This window comes from Alexandromys fortis, unplaced genomic scaffold, assembly GCF_014885135.2.
Source record: "Alexandromys fortis isolate MF-2015 unplaced genomic scaffold, M_Fortis_MF-2015_v1.1 scaffold_357, whole genome shotgun sequence".
Lineage (NCBI taxonomy): Eukaryota > Metazoa > Chordata > Mammalia > Rodentia > Cricetidae > Alexandromys > Alexandromys fortis.
Window position 1 is genome coordinate 538765 of NW_026068228.1, and position 25714 is coordinate 564478.

General features: G+C 39.1%; 1 protein-coding gene across 3 annotated transcripts in view; it reads left to right on the plus strand.

Annotated features, from left to right (window-relative positions):
- The window catches only part of Shroom4 (shroom family member 4), a 188872-nt gene that overhangs the window by 92259 nt on the left and 70899 nt on the right, over nucleotides 1-25714 (plus strand). For all 3 annotated transcript variants that reach the window (XM_050130789.1, XM_050130790.1, XM_050130791.1), the window contains exon 2: nucleotides 13511-13662. In XM_050130789.1, coding sequence (XP_049986746.1) covers nucleotides 13511-13662 — 152 coding nt within the window. The remainder of the gene's footprint in view (nucleotides 1-13510; nucleotides 13663-25714) is intronic.

Genomic DNA, 25714 nt, shown 5'->3' on the forward strand with positions numbered 1-25714 from the left:
GTTGATGGCATTATTGCTGATTGTCATTATAAGCATCCCCACGAGAGTGTCTAATCCAGGGGTTTTCCACACTGTAGCACTCAGCATCACCTAGAGGAATTAAAACACACATCACTGGCCCTGCCCCGCAATTTGGGATTCAGTCGACATTAGAGAGGTTGATTTCCGTTTCCAACAAGCATCCAGGAGACAGTAGCACTGCCGGTGTAGGGCCGACTCTTTGAGAACCACTGTTGTCAGGAAGGAAGGAATTAGGAAATGAATGAATGAGTGGGATTTTTTTATTCCAGGTTACATTTCTTCCCTTCTCTAATATCCTTCAGAGCTGTCTATGAAGAGAAACAGGCAAGGCCCTTGGCTTTTGCACAGCTGTGCGTGGGGGAGGACACACAGCAATGTACACGGGAGGAATTTCGGTTTGTACTGCTCTCTTCACAGTCCGAACTGATTTGGTTGTAGACAAAGAAAGAATGCAGCCCCTGCAGACAACACAGTCCAGTTTTCCTTAACCCCCTCCAGTGTCAGACCCCTCCGGAAGAGATAATGCGTGGCTATGGAGATCATACAGCCCACACCTCCCAGGAGAGTTCTGATTTCACATACTCTGTCCTTGCGTCCCTATAAATATAATTGTTAGACCATATCCTGCTTTGGACTCAAAAAATATTGTTCCCATATGCATAGCCTAGGGGCCCTGGCAAGTCAAAAGTGAGCCTTTTCCCCCTTTAGATTGTGGAACCAGAGTCTAAAGAGTTGGGGTGAATTTGAACATTTGGGAGCAGCAGTAAGCTGCTTGTTGCTCTTGTTTCCCCGCTCAGGAATGTCGGTGACCCTTCTAAAGATTCTGAAATGTTACAGAGAAGAAAAGTCTGGGTACTGGAAAGGTCCTGAATTTGGGCTTTCAGCTGCCTTTTGTTCCTCGCCTCCACCGCTGGAAGAAGCACTTCAAATATTCCATAGCTGTCGTTGTCTGGCCACTCCACTCTGTCTAATGTTTATCTACCTTTCCTCGCAGGAAGTTCTTCCTTCTTGTTATCATCGTAAGTCCTCTTATTACAATTTCAATATCTTTCCCCCCTACCCCGTTTTCAATCAAAATTGAGAACAGTTGGCCTTCCGTCTCTAAATCCTTTAAATCCTTTCTGTGCCTTAAAGTCATATTTAAAGCATCCTCTCCGGGCCCAGCTTTAACTATCCTCGGAGCCCCCTCGTCTTCCCTGCACATATCTCACTTGCCAACTGTTTAATTGTCTTTGCTATAGTAGAGTGACTCAGGCAATCTGGGCAAAAAGTGCGGCACAGCCTAAAGCTTTAGGGCCTGCACTAGGCACGTGCAATGTTTCGTGGGGGCTATTTGCAAGCACACAATTGTGAGCAATTTAAGGCGGACTGTACATGGAACCCATTTCCTCTCCTGCCACCCCCATCAGGGCCTCTCCTTAGCAGCTGAAAGGAGTTAGCAGCAATCAGTGCCGAGTCGGAATCCTGTGGGGTTGGCCCCTCCCTCCTGCTGGTACTGTGGCAGCTAGTCTCTTTAAATGAGCTTTCTCCCTTGTAAAGCCAGTAAGTGGGACTTTAGAATAGGTTAGACAAAGGATGTAGGGCTTACCTTTGCCTAGAAACCAGAGTGACTAGCGCTGAAGCGCCACTGGGAGTTGTAAAAGCAACAGAGGAGGATGGGTCGGTGGTGAACGGGGATGGGTGAGAACAATCAGGGCAAGAAATGATGCATCTCCCAATTGTAAATTGTGCTTTTGCAAGTTTATTGGGGGATTTTTCTTTCTTTTTTTTTTTTTTTTTTGGTTTTGTATACTTGGCCTTTTCCTACTGTCCTAATGCAGTCAAAGTGATGACAGCAATCTGTGCCAGATTCCCAGCCGAAGGCCATTCGGTTTCGACAACAGAAGACAGAAGATGACAATTTGTTACACGCTGCGATTGTCTTTGTTGGGTGGCTTACCTGCCCATGGCGAGATGTGTTCCTAGGCTGTGAGGTTTGGGAGGCCTGCTTTGTAGGTAGCTGCAATGTGGAGCCCAGGGCTCGTGACTGTGAGGATAATGTTCTAGCTCATGGTGCTACTGGAGACAGCTCAAGAGCCAACTGGTATTTCTTCTCCCCTTTTCTCGGCTGGCTCTTCTGTTTTAATCAAATCTCGAAAACTCTTCTCGTTATAACTGCTAGCCAAGCAATTTGTCTCTGCAAAACTGCGGAGGCCATTAATATGTCATGGCATACAAATGGTCGAGGAGGAGGAAGAGCGGGAGGACGAAGAGGAGACAGGGCCAGGGAACCCTGCAGCTTCAACCAGGCACATCCAGACCGGAACTGCCAGTGTCTTGGTGTGGGGGTAGGGAGAGCAGTTTGATTGAAGCATTAGCTCCCTTGGCTTCGGGCCAAGGCAAATTGCCAGAGAACCATTAAACACTGTGTAATTCCATATCATTCCCAGCAGCCACAGGTAATTCAGATCAGACCTGACAAAACTTCACTCTCACTTACTGTCCATCAGTGAGTACCAAATGCACACTGCAGATATTAGTGTAACTTAAAGATGGTGTCCATGTTTTCTAAACCCAAACCGCGAAGTGCGGCTTGATAAAGGATTAGTTTCTAACCTGTGAATTTGCTTATAGGAAAACCTCAAAAAGGCATAAACATGAAACTCACTAAGGTATAAAATTCTAAATCTACTGAACAAATGGTCTTTAAATAGACACTATTGTCACATGATGTCAGATTAGGGCCTACTCCCCTTCAAACATTGGAGAACCACCCTCCCAACACAACTTTTAGGGGCCTAGAGGAATTGGTTAAGAATTGACTCAACTGAAAATCTGCTTTATACTCATGGTCTGCATTTGCTTTTAAATTTTTCCAGAAATACTAGACTGAAAAAGTCTGTTGAAATGGCTGTATACAGACAGGTAGAATATATGGTACTTTGAATTTCCTGATGCTGGGAGTAGTTGAATCTCTCAGTGTTCATAGTTTCTTTGGAAAGGCTTATCTATGTGTTACACTGATATCCCAAGGCTTGGAATGTTAAACTAAGGAGAATCCTATCTTGGCACAAGATATTATTGCAGTGCACCTAAGTCTCCTTAAAAGCTTCATTCTGCATGTTCAATTAGAAATCTAACACTTATTCTTTGGGCAATTCAAGGAATATTTGCCTCAAGGAAATAGTGCTTATTCTGGAATATTCTGACTCTCTCTCTCTCTCTCTCTCTCTCTCTGTGTGTGTGTGTGTGTGTGTGTATGTGTGTGCTGGGACTGTATGAAAGGAACTCAGTAAAATGTGCATAGTGAGATCATGTTGAGCTTCTGATCTGCTATTTACACTGTAAGAATCATTTCTTAGTCTGCCTGGTTTAATTAGTGAACATGAATAGCAGGTATTAATGGTGAATTGAACTTTATCTGCAGGAGTCCCAGGAAGAAGGAGTGAGACAGAGCAGAAGAGCTAGGCGAACACTAGGAGAAGGCACACGAGGCAATCTCAAATGCCTTAGCAGGAGAGTGAGCCAAGTGGAAGGGTGGCCCAGGAGGGATTGAGTTTTCTTCAGGTGGGGGATATAAAACACCACCAGAGTGATCCTCCCTGTGAAGACACCCCATGCCAAGGTGTGTGGAGTCTGCTGGCATAGCCGCTCCAGCATTATTGGGTAAGGGACAAGGCTCTACTTTTGAGCTTAAGGTTAGAGAAATGCAAATAAGCAGGGACAGGAGCTAAAAAAAAAATAGGTTTCTCTCTTTTTGCCTGAACTTAACCCAAAAAAGCTGAAGGAATGGCTGGCTCCACAGATCTGGACATAACATGCCCATCGGTTTCTCATTCATTTTCATTTTTTTTTCCTCAAAGCTAATCCTAGCCTTCAAAAAAGAAAATGCTATCTGCTGTAAGAATAAGCCATGCCTTAGACATGTCACTGAGCAGGAGAGGGATGGTGTGTTATTTCACCGTCACTCTGGGAACAGGAAGCTCAGAAGCGACAGTGTGATGGCTCACTTGCTCCTAGATTTGCTGCTCTCTGTGAAGGCAACAGCAAGTGTGACAGTTTAATTTAAAGATGGATCTGTCCTGAAGCAAATAAAGAGTATTGCGCTCTTGCCTTCACACTGTACACAGATGCCTGGCACTGCTCGGCTTTTCTGAGAGCCTTTTGCTTTGGTAGCCCAGCAGGGGATGGGAGGAAGTCAGATGATTCTTTTTGTCTTCATTCCCCACTGACCAGAGGGATACGGGTAGACCAGAGATTCAAATTATTGCTAAGGAAAGGAAAGAGCCCAGATGGGAGTAAACAATGGTCTGGGCGTGGAATACAGATGCCCAGCTCTGGAAAATAGAAAACAAGCTCCGTTTTACTCCTTCCACATCTGGGGGAGAAGCTTAGGTACCTAGTAAAATGATCACGTGGTTCCCACTTAGCAGAGCAGGCTAGTGGTTTCCATGGACAGCCTTTAATCTCTCCCTGAAGACTGTTTAATGTATTAGTCTTTTTTCTTTTCAGTCAGAAATGACTAATGCTGGGTTTGTGCACTCTTTAGAAACTGCATTTGGCTTTTTTTTTTTGCATAATAGGTTATGAGTAATGGCTTCAGAGAACTAACATTGAGCTATTCAGTGAGCTTGGCTTGCAGAGAGTTCAGATTCCAAATAGTTAATCATATCCTTTTAGATCAGAAGGTCATTTCCCTTTGTGTGCATCCAGAGAGCTATTTTAAAATAGGCTTTGATCAAGTCAATTAAGAGTTTTCATATTAACATTAGGTTGGTAGTGTAGAAATAAAGATTATATTACATTAATCCGAGCAGTGTTATTGCCATCTCTAAGTAGTCTGTTAGACTTTATCACATATTCTTGTTTTCATTTGATAGTTATGTAGAATTCATAAATGCCTATGAGTTGATATGTCAGGATATACTTGTTGTTGCTGGTTTTTTTTTTATGATCCTGGGGCTGCTACTCAGAGCCATACGTATGTCACACAATTGTTCTTCCATTGAGCTATATACCAAGCCTCCCAGAGTTTGTATGCTGAATTCTGTGTAAAATAATGCTGGTCCTTTGGTCTCATAGGCTTATGCTCATGCTTTCCTCATATTGGAGGGCATTTAGAGATCCTGGTTTATCCCAGACAGTTTTAGCCTATAGAGGAGCTGATCATGTACGTGTAGAGTGAACTCTAATGATAACAACTTCTTCTAGAAGACAGGAGGCTACTGCTTTAGTTCCAATCATAATGAATAATAGCCAAGAATCATGGGCAATCCAGTGAAAGGCCAGTATTGATACCTGGGAAGACTTAGATAGCTGTGTGCCTTGGCCTGATAAGGTTACACTTCTAGGGATGGGTGTTAGTAATCCTGGACCATAAGAAAGACATATCTGGGATAGACAAGAAGAGTAGCAGACGCTGACTCTGACAATCAGTAAGGACTGGCCCCATGTTTAGGATATGCCAATAGAAGGTGGCAGGAGCTGTAAAACCAAACAAAACCTTTGACCTTTGCCAGTAGGCAGGTAAAGGAAATGAAGTGTTGATCCTTGTTTTTATTTCCTACTGAAAATATCAACCCTGGGGGCAAATGTGGATGAAAACTCTCTCAAAACAGAGAGAATTATGGAATGTGTCAATTCATACAGTAAAACCCTATTATGGAAGCTGACCATTAATACAAAATGGTTTTCCTTGCAGCAATATAAGCTGCTTACTTTAGAAATATTTTTTCTTGAAAATTAAGGACTGATTTATATACAGACTAAATAAAGGTTAAGAATATATATCTTCATATAATCAACAGTTAGATGGTTATGTATAACATTTCTAACACCCCCTTCACATAGTTAATTTTCAAAGTAATCATTATTCATTGCTTTTTAGTTTTAATTATGCATGTGTGTCTTTGTGTGAGTATGTGTATATGCGTGTGGGTACAGTTACCTGTAGAGGTCAGACAAAACCATTGGATCCCCTGGAGCTGGAGTTCCAGGTAGTTGTGACCCACCTGAAGTGGGTACTGGGAACCAAACTTGCATCTTCTCTAAGAATAGTAAGCACTCTTAAACACTGGCCCATCTCTCTAGCCCCCACTGATTACCTTTTACTGTTTCCTGACTGTCACATGGAATCATGTAACAGAATTGTCTCTTTATCTTAATGCAGTATGATGTTCCTGAGATGCATGTGTTTTATTGCTGTTTTGTATAAATATATGTACTGATGCACTTCTAGGTTATTCCCCATTTTCCTTTGTTGTGAATGGGCAAATTTTTATAAGCCCATACATTTTCCCTCAGGTATTTCTAGGATGAAGGAGTTTCTAGAGTAGTTGTTTAATTGTGGATTCCTGCTAGTATTATTGAGAGTTCAAATTGATTATTATTCTTTTCAGAGGCTAGTATTTTTCAGTCTTTTAATTTTTTGCCATCCTAGAGAATATGTGGAGATATTTTTCTATGATTTAAGATTACATTTCCAAGATCAAACGTTATAGTGAACACATTTTCCTCTGCTTTTTTGGCATCTGACTCTCTCATTTAGTAGAGTGCTTGCTCAGAGAATGCTCAGATATTTTGCCAGTTAGTTGCTGGTTTGTTGCAGTTTTCAGTATTCTAAATATATAATATATTCTAGTCTTTTTATTTAAAAATTTCAGGCAATATGTTTTGGCCATATTTTTTCCAGATACTCCCCACTACTTCTTTGTCAGATACATGTTATGAATATTTTTCCAGCTGTGGTTTGTCGTTTTACTTTACTCAATGTCACCTTTGATGAAATACAATTTTTGGTTTCTTTTGTGGTTTTTGACTTTTGTATCCTGACCAAGAAGCCTCTTCCCACTTCAAGGTCACAAAATATATTCCTATGTATTCCACTACAATATTGATTTTTTAAAACTCTCTATGGTCCATATTTTTAGTATAGAATATTATATTATTATATGCAGATAAAATATTGAATTAATTAAATAAATAAATTAAAATATTAAATTAATATTAATACTAAATTAAAATACAGATATATTATTATATACAGATAAAAAATTATCTGTATTTTTTCAGCTTACCCAATATAAAGGATTTTATTTATGGATAATATAATGCATATTCCATAACATTAATATCAGCAAAAGACTTTATCCTAAGTAAAAGGCTTGAGTTAATAAAGTGCAAAAAGACCCCAGTGAGCATGCCTGCGAATAATGGAAGAGACCCTAAATTCATCCCAGTGCAGTCATGTTTGTCTTATCTTACCTGGCCCATGGAGAGAGTAGGACCATCTGCATTGGCAGGAGCAAAAACATTCTCACTTTTGGTTGCTGATGTAGGGTCACTGCTTTTAAATGCCTTGCCCCATTCTTATCACCTAATTCCTAGAGCTGATCTTGGCTCTGAACTGACTGAGGTTTTGGCAAAGATGCTGGGAATTTGACTTGGGCTAATCTCTGGGGAGATGTAATGTTTCAGAACTTTGAAGTCCTTTGTTGTGAGGCTTTGTAAAGTAGGTGGTGATTAAGCAGCTTGGGAGGATGGTGTTGTCCTTAGGGATAGATGACACCACTGGCCACATCAGAATTCCATTGACTAAGGATCAGGGGAGTCATTGGGCCAGATCCACAGGGCAGCTCCTTATACGATTTGATTATCTGCTTCTTAGCTGGCAAAGGGCAAGAATGACTTCTCCCCTGGTATCTGTTTCCTCACTTCAGAGGTATATATAAATATATATCTCCATATATACATATATATACATACATATATATGTATTATTGCTTTGAAATAGCACTTCTTACATATTTTAAACTGGCTATTGTTTTAGAATTAACATGTATGTAAAAGACAGATTTTTGTCTGTACATTTTCTTGTGTGTTCTGTTGGTTAGTTTGTATACAGTGTATCTAGATGTAAAATAATTATGTTTAATTTTTAAAATTAAAATTTTGCCACACAGAAAAAAAAGACAGATTTATTTTTTATTTGTCTTTATGGGATAGCATGGAAGATGAAATCAGGTACAAAAGAACTTTTTCCCCTAGGCTGTTTTATTTTGATGATTGAGAGGCAGATGAGAGACAAGCTAAGGTAGCCAGTGTCTATAAACAAGAACCAAAGTGTTGAAAACCATGGCAAAGAGATTGCAGAGGTTTCAAAGCCCACATCTGCTCTTTTCAGGGCACCCTGATTAATTTCTCCTGGCATGAAGAGATTTTAACAGATAGCATCAGTGAAGAGGGGGAAGATCAGAAACAGTCCACAATCTGAGTTTGCTTATGATATCACACTCAATTTCAGAAGGAGCGAGGACTTTGTCTGTCTTTGGTGAGCATATTTCTTAATAGTTGAACTTGCCAAAGCCAGCATATCCTCATGTCTACATTTCATTGTACTGATCTACCAAAACACAACAGAATGCTGAACATGTGTTTGGGTGTTAGTAAAAACTTGAATGTCTTTCAAAGATGAGATATCCCGTAAATAACGTCTTAGCATCGTTGAAAGATATGTATCTTTATATTGTATTTATCTTTATATATAGGATAAATACATATATATATGAGATATGTGTAATATTTATATTAATCTTTTCTGTTTGTTTGCAGAAACAGTATATCAACTAACAGGCATTTTTCCCTTCTTAAAAATGTGAACAAACTGGTGGAGTAAGGATTATGGTCTGATAATTTGGCCAGAGTCTTGGAGAACTGACCAAGAAAGTTTCATTTGACGCCTAAAATTACCCATATTTTAAGAATAGAAAGCAGAGGTTATCATACTCACATCACATTTATAATTACTGCCTCTTAACGAACGGTTGTTCCCTTTATTAATATGTAATGGTCTTTTATCTCTTCTAATTTTGAAGCTGACTTTATCAAATAGCAGATGTCCTTATTTTTCCATCAATTTTGAATGAGAAATTTGCTCAATATAACATTCTTAGTTGTTAGTTGCTTTCAGTACTTGGAATATGTCATCTCCTGCTTTTTCAGTTTAGGCATGTCTGACAAGAGAGCTGATATTATTCTGCTACTTCTGCTTTTGTTGGAGAGTTATCCTTTCCCCTCATGTAGCTTTTAATACTGTTTATTTGCTTTCTACATTTTAGGAGATTTTATTTTATTTTTATCTAATTTTTTATTTAATTTTGAGAATTCCAAACATGAGTACTGTATTTGCATCCTTTCCATTCTTCTCCCCTTCTTACCCCTCCCATTTCCCCTACTCCCTCTCTAGTTATTGACATCCTTTTAAATTATTATTGCTAAATATATATAATCTAAATCCATCCTATCCTATTTACCATCTGTCTGTCTGTCTGTCTGTCTGTCTGCATCTATCTATCTATCTATCTATCTATCTATCTATCTATCTATCTATCTATCTATCTATCTATCTTCAGGTACTGCTGAGTCTATTTAGCACTGCTCATATGTGCATGTGTTTCTGGTTGATCACTAAGGATTGGCTAACACATTAGGAAGCTCATCCCTGGAGAACACTGATTCTCCTTTTCTCAGCAATCATTCATTTTCTATAGCTCTTCATCTAGGGGTGAGAGCTTGTGAGCTTCCAGCCATCTAAGCTGGCATGCCCGCTGGTGATGTCATAATGCAAGTCTGGTGTATGTGACTTTATTGCTAAGGTTTCATGGGTGCAGCTTCCCTGTCATGTGTAGAAGACATTATCTCATCCCCTGGCTCTTACAATTTTAAAGTTCCCTTCATCTGCCTTAGGTATAGGGGTTGTGCATTTTAGATGTATCAATTTGGGATGGGCACTCACAGCCAGCTATTCTCTAAATTTTGACCAATGTAAGTTACTGTACTAGTCTCCCTCCATCTGCTGCAAAAAGAAAAGCTTCATTAATGTTGGGTGAGAGTTACAAACACACACACACACACACACACGTGCGCGCGTGCGCGCACACGCGCACATAAGTGTTTAGAATATAGTTATAAATTATAATGGTTTAAGAAATTTGTAGTAGTAAGTTCTCCTCCATGGTCCATAACCTCACTAACCATGGGTAATTAGAAGTTTACAATGCCAGGCATAAATTCTCTCCTGTGGATCAGACCAATAGTCCAATTAAATAGTCGCTGATTATTCCCAAAATATAAATGGCACTACTGCACCACTAGGGACATCTTGACATTTGGTCAATGTTGTGGTTCCTGGACTTCACAGCTGTGTAGGGAATATTGACTGGTTTTCTCCCTTGGCAGCTTGCATAGCATCTTTGGATAAATCTCGGAGAGGTAGCCTTCAGAAAGGGGCTTCCAGGTTAGTTCCAGATCAATTCCATGGATTCATAGGCTTGGTATTTTGATTATGTCCTGGATTTCTGGATTATTGTGCTCATTTTGATCTCTTTTTCTCCTCACTGGTGCTTGAGTGTAGTATTGCTTTATCCCTGATACTTTTTCTTCAGCTTGATTGAGTCTATCCATGCTGCTTTCTACTGTGTTTTTTATTTGGTTGCTTGAGCTTTTTATTTTCAATATTTCTATTTTTTAATCTAAAATATCAATTTCCTTGCTGACTTTTTCAAATAGGTTGCTGATTTTCTCATCCACTGTGATGAATTTGTCCTCTGTGTTGCTGACTTTCCTCTCTAGTCTTCCTCTTCTTTATTCTTTCTTTCCCTTACGAAGAACATTAGCAAGTGTTTTTTATAAACAAATGTGCATTTTAGCTACTGACATGGAAGTCTAGCTGTCAAAAGGCCAAATAATAAATGGAAGAATCAGATATGGAGCAGGAAGGAGATAGAGTATAGGGGAGGAACATTAATAGAAAACAACCCAAAAAGTCCTGATGGGTAAGAAGTTAGTTATACAGTCCAATAAATACCCTGCCTCTACAGAGTGGTTAGTTTGACATTTACTTCAATGGATCATCAATCAAATGGAACCATATTTCCTTATCTGAATATATTTGGGTTCTGGATTGTGCTAAGTAACAAAAATCACTTGTTTCTTATCTGAGCATCTTCATACTTTTACTAGAGTGACCTTACTACAGTCAACACATCTGTTCTGAGGACTAATCTGCTGGTGACTCAGAAGAGATGTGGACTACAAAAAGGGCCAATTGACCTACAGCTATAGTTCAAAAACAAATAGTCTTTACATAAATGCAGAAAATGGCAGCTAAAGTAGCAGTGTGAAGGCTTTGACTGGAGTAGCATTAATTAAGCATTTTAGTTTAAAAGGTTTTCGTTGTTGTTGTTTTATCTTGTGACCTGGAATGAACAAGCATCTTTTTGATATAAATGAATACTTAATCAGAGATTCTACTTAACACCAATATATGTGGAAGAGACCACTTTCTATGGGTAGCAGTAATATGGGTAATTGAGCTGTATGAATACAAAATGTGTAGGGTTAATTAAGACTAATGTGCATCAGTGGAAAAAAAAAACGATGAGCATTCATTAATTAGTCCTCTTTATGGTTACTTGTTAACTGTCAGAAAGCTAAGGGCCTCTCATGCAAGCCAGAATGAGTCATTCAAACTGATTTTCTGAAATGCAACTACAGTACTTTACTTCGATTTTCCCATTAATATTATTGTTGCTGGTGCTGTAGTTTTTGAAACAGCATCTCACATAGCCCAGACTGACTTCGAACTCCTGATTCTTCTGCCTTTCCTTCACTTGAATGCATCATCATTGCATGTGGCTAAGTAGGTAATTTTTTAAGGCAGGCAGTAGTGTCTATGAGGCAGTAATGCTAATGACGATGGAAACAAATGTATAATCCTAATTAATTTGCTGAGAGTTATTCCCCATTTGCCATTATTAGGTTGTTTTATCTTGAATGGGTGCCCAGACACTGGAAAAAGTAAGTGTATGTGTGTGTGTATGTGTGTGTGTGTGTGTGTGTGTGTGTGTGTGTGTGAGAGAAAGAGAGAGAGAGACAGAGAGAGATAGAGAGACAGAGAGAGAGAGAGAGAGGAGAGTCAACTGGCTAGGCTGTGATTTCTTAGAGGTTAATTTTTTTAAATGTTGGGTTGGCAGCAATATACTTGATAAATCTGTAATTTACTTAGAATTTCAATTTATTTAATGGTGTTTAAAAATCCTGAATTGATATTTTTTCTTTGATCTCAAAAGATCCTACCTATCCCAAAAGCAATATTCTGACTTTGATGGTGTGGGCTTCAGGGAGTGTGCTAAGAGACTGAGAGAGCAGAAAGAAAAGCAGTCTAAGCATAGCCTCAGTAAGGGTCAGCCCTCAGTGATAACTCACTTAGAAGCTTCCTTCCCATGAGAATTGGATGATTTGATCATTCTTACTTCACATATTACCCAAAACACTTAATGTGGGTGGGCTGGATTTTTATTTAACATGATCGTCTCAGGGGCATATAAAATTTAGACAGTATTTCCCTTCTGGGGCTAGGAGCTAAGAGCTTTGTTTATTTGTGTATCTCTACCACTTAGTGGGTTTGTTGTTCTGTGCATGCTAAAATCCATTAAGTACTTGGGGAATAGGTTAATGATGGATGAGACGACCCCATTACTCCAGATAGAATTAATACTCTAACAGGTAGAATTCACTTTTATGTTAAGTGGAATATTATGTACAAACTTTCCAGTAAACTTGGGTCTTTGGGGCCATTCTGCTTGACTTTTATCTACCCCAGTGGCTATTGCTTGTACCTTTGTTTTCAGAGTACCGCAGCCTGAAAACGTTTTTGCCAAGATTACTCTGATCATATTGAGAATATTTAGATTGTGGTGGATTAGTAACACATCCCCAGCTTTTTCTGAATGTCCATTGGCAAGTACTATGCTAGGAATGTGGTGAAGAAACAATAGCTTTGTCCTTACTTCATATGTTTAAAATTGGGGATTCTGACTACAGAATATTGAACTGGAAGTCACCATCAAAGTTTTCAATATCAGCCTCCTTGTTATAAGAATCAGAACTCATACCGAGCTAAGGACTCAGAGCTCCCAAAAAGGTGACCTAGCTATCCTGTGAGGTGGGTGCTTTTGTTAGCCACGGTTTGCATGAAAGGCAATTTAATTCTAAAGTGTTAGGTATATTTTTCAGGATCTCCCAGCTACAAAGTAGTAGAGTCAAAATCCAAACCCAGCTTTGTCAGACTCCAAAGCCCGTCCAAAAGTACGGAAAGATTTGTCCACTTTTGATGGCACTCTTCTGGCTCTAATTTGTGTGCACAGTTTGCAATGCCATGGGCTTCTTCAGCAACACAATAGACTTTCTTTTAAGCATCGCTTTCTTTTATAGAAGTGCTATCTTTAGGGAGGAGTTGCCTTATTTCTTGTTGCCTCCTTTCTCAAGAGCTTGTTCAAGCTCTGCCTTCAGTGACCATGGCCTGTGATCAACTCCTCAGCTACTCTTGAAGCTGCATGGAACACTTTTTTACTTCTACCTGTGGCTACAAGGTTGGGAGAAGTCAGAAAAGAAAATTATAGGGCAGAAGTCCCCTCACGACCCGCTTTCTGTTTTGTTCTCTGCAACCCAGATTGAAGATGGAGGCAAGGCAGCCTTGTCCCAGAAGATGCGGACTGGTGATGAGCTGGTGAACATCAATGGCACTCCATTGTATGGCTCCCGCCAAGAGGCCCTCATCCTTATCAAAGGCTCCTTCAGGATCCTCAAGCTGATTGTCAGGAGGTAAGGTACAGGTGCCGAGGCCATTGAAAAGTGCTTGATTGATAATAAAGCCTCCATAAAGTTCCATCTGTATCATATCATCAACAAGAGAGGTAGTTCATGGGGACAGAATTGTGCCGACAACTAGAGCAGAATGGTCAAAGGGCTGTTGGTTCATATTTTGGCAGTGTCATATACTCAGTATACCCACCGCTTCAGATAAATGCTTCTTCAGAACTCAATTTACTCGCTATTCTGAGGACTCAATGACTAAAAACATATAAAGGTCTATATAACCTAAAGGTTTTTTTTCTGTCTCCTCTGTCATAACAGTTATTGTTCAATCATCACATATCAACAGAGATGTAAAAGAATCCGACTGCCAGCCGTGGTAGGCTTTTTGGAGGCTATAGCAAGCTCCAAGTCAGACATGTTGCCCTTGTATGGTTTCACACATGAAAAAAAGCATGTATGTGTCAATAAAAATTAATAATATAAAGAAGCAATGAAAGGTTTCACAGAGTTCCTTGTGCTCATTAAATAGATTGCTTAGACAGAAATTGCTAATTAAAGAGAAAAAGAGGATTCAATAGAGTTACATTCAAAAGAGGAGGTAAAATTTGAGCTTAAGAGTAGGTAGAATTAGAAAAATAAACCATCAGAAATAGATAGATTTTGGCAAGATGGAATTACACAGGCAAAAGGAAGGGCAGGGACATTATTGGATGTAGTCATGTCAATGTTACCCTTTTTAAATTTTTTCTTTGTTTTTTGAGATTATAATGTAATTTCATCACTTTTGTCTTCTTTCTCCTCCCTCTAAACCTTCTCCCCTTGTTTGCTTTCAAATTCATGGTCTCTCTTTTTTTAATTGTTGTCATTGAGAGCAGGAGAAACAACCTTCCCCAGGAATAACACTAATCGGTTATCCAATATCAAATGGTCAGTCCCAAAAAGATAGACATGCAAATAACACTGTATGGACTTGACAGGTTGTGTTTATGTATTTATGAAGATAGACACACACACACATTTTTTATTGTGGTCCTGGGGATGGATAGCAGGGCCTCCTGATGCTAGCTAGGCAAGTGTCTTCACATCTGAGCTCTGTTTACTTCTGTGTCTTCTTCCTTTTTGCCCATGTTTTAACCAGTCTCCTTTATTACTTGATTATCACTTTGCCCATGCCTTAAACATTTAGTTTTCAGAAGTTCTACCTTTTCTGATATCATCATAATACAGAAATTATAATATGAACAATATCACTGGCTCTTCCTGTTTCAATTTATATCTATATATGGATGATTCTGACTCTTCTGTCCCAAACCATATAGCCTGTTTCCTCTTGGACATTTATATTTAGATGTGCCTATAGTGTTTCAAGTACAGAAGGTTGCTCCAAGCCTAACACATTTATTCTTCACCAAAGCTTCCTATCTTGATGACACTCTAGCAACCGAGCCAGAAGGAGAGCTATCATAAATTCTTCTATTGATCTCATGTAACATTCAAACAATGTATCCAAACAATCTTTCCCTAAAACATAACAGTTTGGAATTACATGGGGCAGATTATATAGAATTCCATTGGTTTATTGCATGATCTTCTGGTACCTAGTATTAAGCCATGCCTTTCCAGATATAGGCATCATGGTAAGTAGTGCCTTGTACTATATAACAGCTATATTGTCACTGATTTCATTTTATATGAAGGTTTGTTTTTCATATGCTAGGGATGGACTCCAAGGCCTTGAGTATGCTAGTCAAGTACTCTGCCATTGATCTACATCTTCACCACTTTGAATTGTTATGATTTATATTCTAAGTAAGACTTCATGGAGGGTTCACTTGGTAAAAGTTCTTGTTTAGTATCATGAATGCTACTCCTTGGCTCTATCGCATAGAAATGGTAATTGCTTGAATAGTGTTATTATTATGAGGATCAAATAATTTAATTTACATAAAATTCCTCTTTACAAGTACTGGCCAAACTTGATCGAGCTTGGCTTCCAAGGTCAAGGTGGTTTGGTCATAGATGCATAATGCTGTATTGGGGAATTTCAGTCCATTCCCTTCTCTGAGGTATAAACGAAGCCTAACTGGAGTAGCCGAACACTGTCAGAAGGGAAATGCATTAGAACTGTAATGTGCATTGTACCCTAGTCTAGTCTGCAGAGTATGATTTGCTGGGAAACCAATTGGGGGTGGCAAATATCTGAACAGAAAACATGGCTCTGGTGAAATTCTGATTGTAGAAAGACAGGCACTTTAGAGTGTGAATACTGTCAGACAAGTTTCTGGGTTTAGTTCCACCAAGGGATGTGAAGATGCTGTGGTTTTAACCACTCACCCTCTCTTCTTTCTCTACTATAGCGATACTGCCATTACAAAACATCACTTAGGAGTGGCTCTAACTATAGTCTTGGAGATAGCAGGGACCTTTGGTTTTTATGGGGTAAAAGAATCTATGGCTCCCAGGACCTACATTTTCTACCTTTTCAGCACCCCCACTTCAGCCCTTATTACTTGAGGCATTCCATGCATAATTATGAGATGATGCTGCCCTCTTGTGGAAAGCTTAACCTTCCCTATGGACTACTGGGGAAGTTAGTTCCTTCATGCTTAGTCCCAATTTTGCCTCCAGCTTATGAAAATGGTCTCTGTTCCTCATAAATTAACACATAAAAGAAGTGTGATATGCTTATAGTTTATAAGTGTTCATCCTATTTTCTTAGACACAAGTGAAAGGACCTTAGTTTACATAAATCACTGACAAAGTTCCAATACTGGATTTTAGGTCTTGACTTCAGTCCTTTGAAGATGGACATACAAAGAGACCTTCGAAAATGGCTTATTCTGAAAACCCAATCCAGCTTCTCTCTCTCTCTCTCTCTCTCTCTCTCTCTCTCTCTCTCTCTCTCTCTGTGTGTGTGTGTGTGTGTGTGTGTGTGTGTGAGTGTGTGTGTGTCTGTGTCTGTGCGTGCACACGCACGCACACGTGTGTGCAGGTGCTCACTTCCAGGGATCAAACCCAGATCCTTGTACATTCTAGGGAAGCACTTTACCTCTGAAGCAAATCCCCAGCGCGATATTGATTGCCCTTTAAATAATGGTAACTAAGTCAGAAATCAAGGTGTCATTGTCAAGCCACCTCTTGCCTCGCCCTCAAGTCCAAGTAATTTCAAGCCTTGACACGTCTAACCTGCCCTAAATCTCTGTTAGTTTGTCTCAATTCAATCACTCTTGATTTCTCACCTGTACTATTTTGAGAGCCTTCCCACTGGCTTCTCAGCATTCAGCTTTATCTCTTTCCAATCAATCTATGCTTCAAAAAAAGCATCTGAGCAGGTCACTTTTCTACTTGAAAAAAAATTAAAAATAAGAGCCATAGAACCAGGCTGTTTTCAAAAGGTTTAAATGGATAGAATGCTTAACCATATTAAAGACATATTCATAAGCAAATTCGAATATTTTGTTAATTATTGAAGAGTTTCGTGCATTGTAATTTGATTATATTCATCCTCTTCCCCATTTATTCCCAGCCTCCATTCCATACCCACCCAACATTGTACCTTCGTGGATTAAAAAAAAAAAAAAAAACAATCCAGATGGTCCTGCCTATATGTTTGTGAGTGTGCGGTCGTCCACTGGACCATTTTTGATCTACCAGGGGACATACCCTTCATGAAAACTAACTTTCCCTTCCCTGCAAGCTGTCATTTACGACTAGCTCCTTAGCGAGGGCTAGAACTTTATGACTAAGTACCATTTTTAACTAAAAATAACGATATCTAAATATAAAAAAAAACCTTTTAGCAGTAGAAAAAGAATTGATGAAAATATCTGCATTGAAGACTTTGACGTAACTTAAGCATGAAAACAAAGGACACCGAAATGTGCTTGGAAAATTTGAAAACCTAAGTTATTCATTATAATTAATAAAAATTTAAAATATGTTATAGGTAGTAATTCATTATTTTCAAATATTCATGGAAAATTTAAAAATGATTGCATGTTATACTGCAGAAAATATATGCAAATTCTTAGTAGCAGAAGTGACATTGGCTTTTTTTTCTGACGATAATGTACAAATTTCCCAAATTTAAACAAAAATCTTTAGCAACTTTAATATAGAAGAACACATTTATATTCAAATATCAAACCAAAGAAAAAGTAGCAAAGTAATAAAAATAATAAAGTTGAGAGCATGACTTGTCAAAACTTTGAAATTAGTATTCTGAAGTAAATTTATAACATTTTATTAAAAATGAAGAATGCAATTACATATCTAAGAATCCAATATAATATTGATGCCAGGAGCTCGATTTGGAGGACTGGTAAGATGGATTAAATAGATAAGCCTCTAGCAAATTTAATCAAGTAAACAAAAATGAATTATAAATAAAATTTAAAGACATATGACAAATAACATCATAGAAGTAGTTTTTTGAATTAACTACAGATTACTATAATTATGCTTTAGGAAATCTTGAAATCACAGAGAAATTTAACATATCTACTTCAATTTTAAATGACAAAATTATTGAAAAGCTGTATAATAAAATGATCTGAAACACTGAAAACAATAATAATCAAATGAGAATTCCCAGAAATATTTTAGGTTCATATAGTTTCAATCAGTGAGTGCCTTCGAAGTTTTTGAAATAACCCAGACTCTATTATAATGCTATAGACCTGAAAATGTTGCAGATTTATTCAGGTTGTTTTTGAAGCCAGAATCAGGATACTCTAATTATTGAATTTAGAGGCAAAGTTCCTAAATGCAAGCCTATCAAATATAATTTAGAAATATAGGATGATAACAATTTATTTTAAATGCTAAAAGATTTCTTTGAAAAAAGGTAAAATCTTAAGTCTAATACAGACTTAGAAATTAACATATGTTGAACTTTATTTAACTCTGTGACCAAACGGTAAAGTATTGAAATCAATTTAAAGGCGAAGTCAAAGAAGAACAAATTTCATGTAAAGTTAACAGTAGACTGCAATAACCAGTTAGAAGCTGTACAACGTAAGAACTGTCACTTAGTCACTATCGGCTAAACACATAAAAACTCAGGAGTACCCTTAAGAAGAAATATGCATAACATATTAAGGACATATATGGATGAAATTTCAAAATAAACTTTCCACTGAAAAAATGTACACAAATAGTTTTGGTCATATGAACAGCTGAAAGATATTGCATAAAGGGATTTTTTAATAGCTGATACAGCTCTGGTAGAGCACTTGCCTAGCATCTGTGGAGCCCCAGGTTCAATTTTCCATTCCCAGTACCGCAAAGCAAAGTAAATCAGAGCGAAGCAAAGAAAAACTCAGTGGTAGAGTGCCTACTTAGCACAAGGCCCTTGGCTCTCTGCTTGGTAGGAAAAAAAAAAGTCTACTGCAATAAAATTTAGATGGGGGAGGAAGAAAAAGTAATGGATAAAAACACAAAAGGTAATGATAGAGTTTTTGTTTGTTTGTTTGTTCTAGCTGTGGTGACATATGCCTATAGGCCCAGTACCTGTGGTTGTGGTACTTTTGGGTGGTGGGAAACAAAAGGATCAGGAGTTCAAGACCAGCGTTAGGTATATAATGAGGTCAAGACCAGCCTAGGCTACATGAGACCCTGTCTCAAAAAAGCAAAACAAAAACTAAGAAGTAATTTAATGAACAGTATTTTCACTTACCCTAATTTAGTTATTCCTCTATGCTGTTGTGATATCCTGTAATTTTTGAGGTTCAAAGTAGCCTTTATCACTCGTTTCCTTATAAATGTTATCATTTTCTCATTTATATTTTCCACTTTTGCACCTGAATCCTAGTCATCTTTTCTATCACAATTCAAGAATGTCAGACTGACAAATTTTGTTGTCCTTTCAGGTGGCCACATACTTTAGAGTCTTGGGCACTCTCAGTCTTGAGGAATAAACACTTCTGTGTCAACAACTCGCTCTTCTGATTGTGCAATTGACGTTAGCACCTCTCTCCCACATTTGAGATAGGACCTTATCCAGAGTGGTCTTGAACTCACGGTCATCCTGTCTCAGCCTCAAAGATTGTGGAATTATAGGCATGAAGCACCATGCTTTTGCAAGCATTTGGATCAGCGATTATTTATTGAATGTCAGGCTTTTTCTGCAGTCTGAATTCAATCGTGAACACCCCCAGTCTTTCTTGACTCCGTCACTGAATACAGAATGTAATTTGTAACTATTATTTCAGTTTTTCTAAAAAAGATACACAGATTCATTAGAAATTAATTAATTATACAATAGATGTTTTAGAGCTGGTGCTCATTAATGACTATTACTTAGAAACTTGTTACAAATGTATTTTATTGGATGCCACATTAGGTCTACTAATCAAAAACTCTTGAGTAGAGGGAGCTATTCCAGTTATGAATTTTACTAAGATTTCTAAATGAAAAGCCAGCAGTTTTGAGAACCACTCCGTGGAAGGCTTCAGGCTCAATTCTCCAGAATCGGTAGAGAAAAAGTAACTTCAACTCTACAGTAACAACTTCTTCTCCATCTAGCTTTCTCATGCACCATTTTTTTTCACTCCTGTTCTTCTGCGTTACCAAGGCATCAATTCTATTTTCTCCTATTCTGTTTTCCTCCTTTTGACCTCTGTGTTGACTTTGCTGACTCTACTCATTCAACCTGTCCTATTCAGTTCACTCATTTTTGCAACGACCACCTCAGTGCTAAGGAGTATATTTCTATGTCTCATCTCCCCCAAAATTCAGATTCATATATTCAGAACTGTAGCGAGCTGCGTGGAATCACACCTGATGGAGATGTATAATCAACTCCTATGGCTAAAGTCTGACTTATGCCTGATCACGCAATGATCATCAGCTGCTTGCATATGCGTGGGCCTATGGGCAGTGTCCACCTGGCAATCCGGGATTGGCAGCCCATGCCTACTTAAGGGCTGGGAGAGGTTTGCCTGGGGAGAGAGGGAAAGAGAGAAGGAGACGGAGAAGGAGAAAGATTACTGTGAATAAAGTCCGGAAAACTGCTGCAAGAAGAGCTCCGGGTGTTGCGTTTTTCCTTGCTGGTCGAGGGTGGACGCGACACAGAACACCAATAAAGTCACTTCAGGAAAATCCAACAGGAAATTCAAGTGTAGTATGTAAAAATCTGAACTTTTTTCTAGCGCTTATACTCCCCCACTGCTAGTAGTAGTTGATAGTACCATGGTCCAGACTTCCAACTGGTAACCGAGTAGTCATTCTTGACTCATTAATGTCTGTCACTGAGAACGGTTTGCCCTTTAGATTGCCCCAGAATCTTTACTCTTCTTTGTATTTTCTCTGTGACTACCTTAGTTCAGTCCCTCCTTATCTCTTCTTTGAACTATTTCATAAGCTTCTTCACTGTCTCAAATCTGTCTGCCAAGGTGGTGCTAGCACAGATTCAATTCTGTTTCCGTCCCCTGCCAAAAACTTCCCAGTGACCTCCCTTGCCCAGTGGGCAGTAAGAAGAGTGAGCTATTTATTCCTATCTTTGCTCACACCTGCAGCTTCATCTATTATACCTTGTTGCTGATTTATTCTGGAGCAATGAAGTTTCCAAGAATGTCATGCTGATTATCAACTCTATGAGTCTTCATTTTCTACTTCTTACAAGAACTGGTCGTTTCCATTTCTTTCTCTGGACTCCTTCACAGTAGCATTCACAAGCTTGAAATTAGAGCCCAGGGATACCCATTTTAAGGATATTTTCTTTGACACCCTGGGGTGATTCGGGTAGCTCTTTTCTGCTCCTGTGGAATTCTAGTATTCTAGCCATTATCTCAGTGCACTGGAAAAATCTGCTAATATATGTTCCCAGGAGATTATATCAGGGCTTGGCAAGCCAGTCTAACCTACCACTTATTTAACATGTCCTACTGTGTTATTTGTTATTTTTATTCTTTAACTATTTCATACATGCATATAATGTATCTTGATTGATTATAACCAGCCCTCACTTTTCCCTCCAACTGCCTGCCCAGAACATCATATCTTCCTCCAAATTTCATATGTTCCTTCCTGTATTTTCACTTGGAGTTGAGTTAGTGCTTTCTGTATGCACATGGGTATGAGATCATATACTAGGGCATGAGGAACCTGCCTACCAGTGGCCACACCTTCAGCCCCCCCTGTCCCCCCCCCCGCCCCCCCCCCCCCCCCCCCCCCCCCCCGCAAAGAAGAGTGACTCTCCATCTCCTAGCATCATCAGCTGCTAACATGTCCCATAAGCTTGGGCTGGTGCCTCTGTAGTCCCTTCCCCTTCTACACTGGAATTTTAACTTGCGTGACCTTGTGTAGTTAGCCACATCTGCTGTGAGTTCATCTGTGCAACTGCTGTATCATATCCAGAGGCCAGCATTTCTCCACATATCTACATATCCTCTGACTCTTATATTCTTCCCCCCCCCCCTCTTCTGCAATGTTTCCTGATCCTCAGATGTTGAGGGACGCCGCTAGTTTGTTTCTTGACCACCTTGACTCGAAATAATTGCACAGAAACTATATTATTTGTAATACTGTTTGGCCAATAGCTTAAGGATATTTTTAGCTAGTTCATATCCTAAACTAACCCATCTCCATTAATCTTTGTATTGCCAAAGTGCTGTGGCTTACGAGGTAATGTTCAATCCCTGGTGGCTATCTCCTGCGGGGCTACATGGCTTCTCCCCGACTCTGCCTTCTTTCTCCCAGAATTCAGTTTAGTTTTCCCTGCCTAACTCTGTTCTGCTCTGCTATCGGTCCAAAGCAGCTTCTTTATTAACCAATAAAAGCAACACATATACAGAAGGACTTCCCACACCACTCGGGAACAGGGAAATTGTTGATACAAGTATCCTGTCTTATGGTTGAGCACACACAGGTTCTTTTTACTCAGCATTTTTAATAGTAATGAATCTCTGCATGAACTATGACCCATGCAATAAGAAACTTCTCTGACCAAGGTTAAAAGCAACACAAATCTATAGATATAAATATTTAAAAGGTAGTTTGATAACATGACCTTTCATTAAAACAGTATCAATAGGTTCTGCCCAAAGGCCTATGACTAACCTAGACATGGGTTTCACCATGTATACATTAACCACCATGTATGAATTCCCTCCTGCCGGGTAGGTCAAAAGTCTAATCATGAGAGTCTTGCAACTATGACACCAGTGTACACATCTTGCCTGGTAAGTCAGTATTGTAGCAAGCAGGGTCCAGCACTATATAAAATCATTGTCTTTTCTCCCGCAGCCTGCATAGCATCTTACAGAACTATGGAAGTTAGCCAACAGAAAGAGAGTTTCCTTGTTAGTGCAAGACTGATGTTCTGTGTCCTGCAACAGAAGTATGTGATGCCTTCAGCAATATGGTGTTACTATCTAGTTATAGAGGGTAACTTAAAGCAAATGGTAATAGCTTATATTGTTTGGAGTGCCTCTGGGATCTCCTTGACCAATAAATCATAGGCAAGTATAACCCATGTGGTTTAGAAATTTTCTTACCCCAACTATAAGAACCATGAAGCGGCGAGGACTGTCTTTATTCATTGTTGTGACTTTATCATGTAGTGCTATAGCCACTTCTCTATATCGGGCTGTGTGCAATATTTTCGTAGGATTTCTATTGCTGTGAAGAGACACCATGACCATGGCAAGTCTTATAAAGGAAACATTTAATTGGGGTGGCTTACAGGTCAGAGGTTTAGTCCATTATCATCATGGGGTGACATGGCAGTGCGCAGGCAGACATGGCGCTGGAGAGGGAGCTGACAGTTCTACATCTTGCACAGGCAACAGGAAGTGGTCTGCCTCACTGGGCATGGCTTGAGCATATATGAGACCTCAAAGCCCACCTCCATAGTGATACACTTCCTCCAATAAGACCACACCTACTCCAACAAGGCCACACCTACTCCAACAAGGCCACACCTCCTAGTAGTGCCACCCACTTTGGGATCCATTTTCTTTCAAGCCACCACACATATATGTGTGTGCGCACATGCGCATCTGTGCATGTGCACATTTGTGTATATAAAAATATACACTCGTATATATTAAATCTCTGAATCTTTCCTTCTTTTCTATAGCAGGATGTAGATAATAATTCTTCAGTCTACCTTAGTTTATAAAACTTAAATATGAAAATGGATATGTATATAACACCCCTGTTCCAAAGGCTCAAGGACCATTGTGGAAGGGGGGCAGAAAGTTTGTAAACCAGAGGTCAGGTTGGACATGAGCAGAGCAATACAGTATCTCTGTACATGACAGAACCTCTGCCTTCAGGACCTCACAGCAGCTGTGTTTGCTTGCCCAGTTGCTGCCCAGAGTCAAGTCAGTCCACTTTCCAGTATGGAATAGGGAGGGGATCATTAGGTCCCAGCACTAGCTGAGGAGCTATTGACAGTTTATGGCTTCTGGGGAAGGCAGAGTCAATTTTCTTTAAGGGTGTGGCCCTGGATAGGTTGACCATCATGAAACCGTACCCAAAAGAATATGAGCAGTACAAAATTGGATTCAATGAGCTATAACTAAAGAAGATAAGATTTTAGGTGGGATGGAGGGTGGATCTGGGAGAAATTGGGGGAGGAGCAGGAATAACAGGATCAAACATTATATTCATGTATGAAATCATCAAAGAATTAATAAAATATAATGTTTTAGAACATGAATACAAATTATTTTATTTATACTTATGTAAATATTTAGTGCCTGGCCCTATATAAGTAAATTTGCTGGTCTCTGACAAATCATTTTCAGAAAAAGACTGAGACTCCATATAATAGTTGAAAATGCAAGGATTTTATGCATGACAGGCAGTCAATGCCACTGATCAACAAAACCTCAACTCTCCCATCATTTGTCTTTGCTATGTTGTTCCTCAACCTAGAGACTTTTCTACCTTTCTTTGCTAAACCAAAGACAAGTAATACACCAGAATGAAGTTCTAATCAAAGGGACTATGTTGTTAGAAGTACCTGCCATCACGGTTTTCCATAAGTCTACTGTATTGTCCTCCATAGCTCTGTTGAGGCTTACAGTGCAGAAGGGCTTTCCTACAGCTGTGAAACTCAGAATAATGAAGTAGTACTAAATGCCGCAGTTTCTGTCTACCAATCTGGCTTTCTTTCTAATGTTTCTGAAGTTTTTCACATTTGCTACCTCCTCTAGGGAACCTTTCTGCTCGAGAGACAACTCCTTCCTATACCTAAAGTAAGGTTGGGATTGAATCTGTTACCTTGCTTGATTTGTCTTTTGCTAGTTCTTCTTTTATGAAATGGTCTACTTCTGGACACAGAAGAGTGCCAGATCCTTCTCCCCAGCCTTTACGTCTTTCTGAGCTCCAGATTTCCATTCCAAGATGCCCATTGCCTCTGTCCTGATAGCTCATTATTTTTTTGTCTATGGCATCATTCCCATCTCTATACATCAAACTCACAAGTATAGAATCTCTTTTAATTTCTTCTTTATCCTCCAAGTCCTTTCTGAGCTCTCTCTGCAGTGTTTCTAATATCCATGTCATCCATCTCCTTTGCCTTCTTCCTACTACTGCCTGGGACTCATTACCTCTTATCTGGATGCCCTCCAACCCATTCTTTGCACTTCTGCCAAATTAATCTTCCTAAAGTACATCTCAGTATTTATTTCAATCAGCAATAATTGTGCTTCGGGTAAACCTCATGAGTTATAAGAGTTGTATTGTGCCAGCCTGGGCCATGTAATTCCCTTTCTCAAATGTGCCCCGATTGTCTCCAGAAATAATACAAGTACTCTGTCCTAGATTTTATGACCCTCCATAGCGGGATCTACATGACTTTTTTCTATCTTATATTCCTGAAATCCAAAGAGTATGACTGTCCTTTGCACATTCTTTTACCTGGGCTGTGGCTTTTATTGTCCTCTGCTTGTGAAATAACTTCTTTAATTCCTACTCTCCATTATTCAGATACTGGCAACTTCTCATCTTCTGTTGTCTTGTTTCTTTTCTCCTAATTACACAAACTTGCATGGACTCCTCCCATTTTGAAAATATATTTTCATTTTTAAATGTATTAAACTGATTA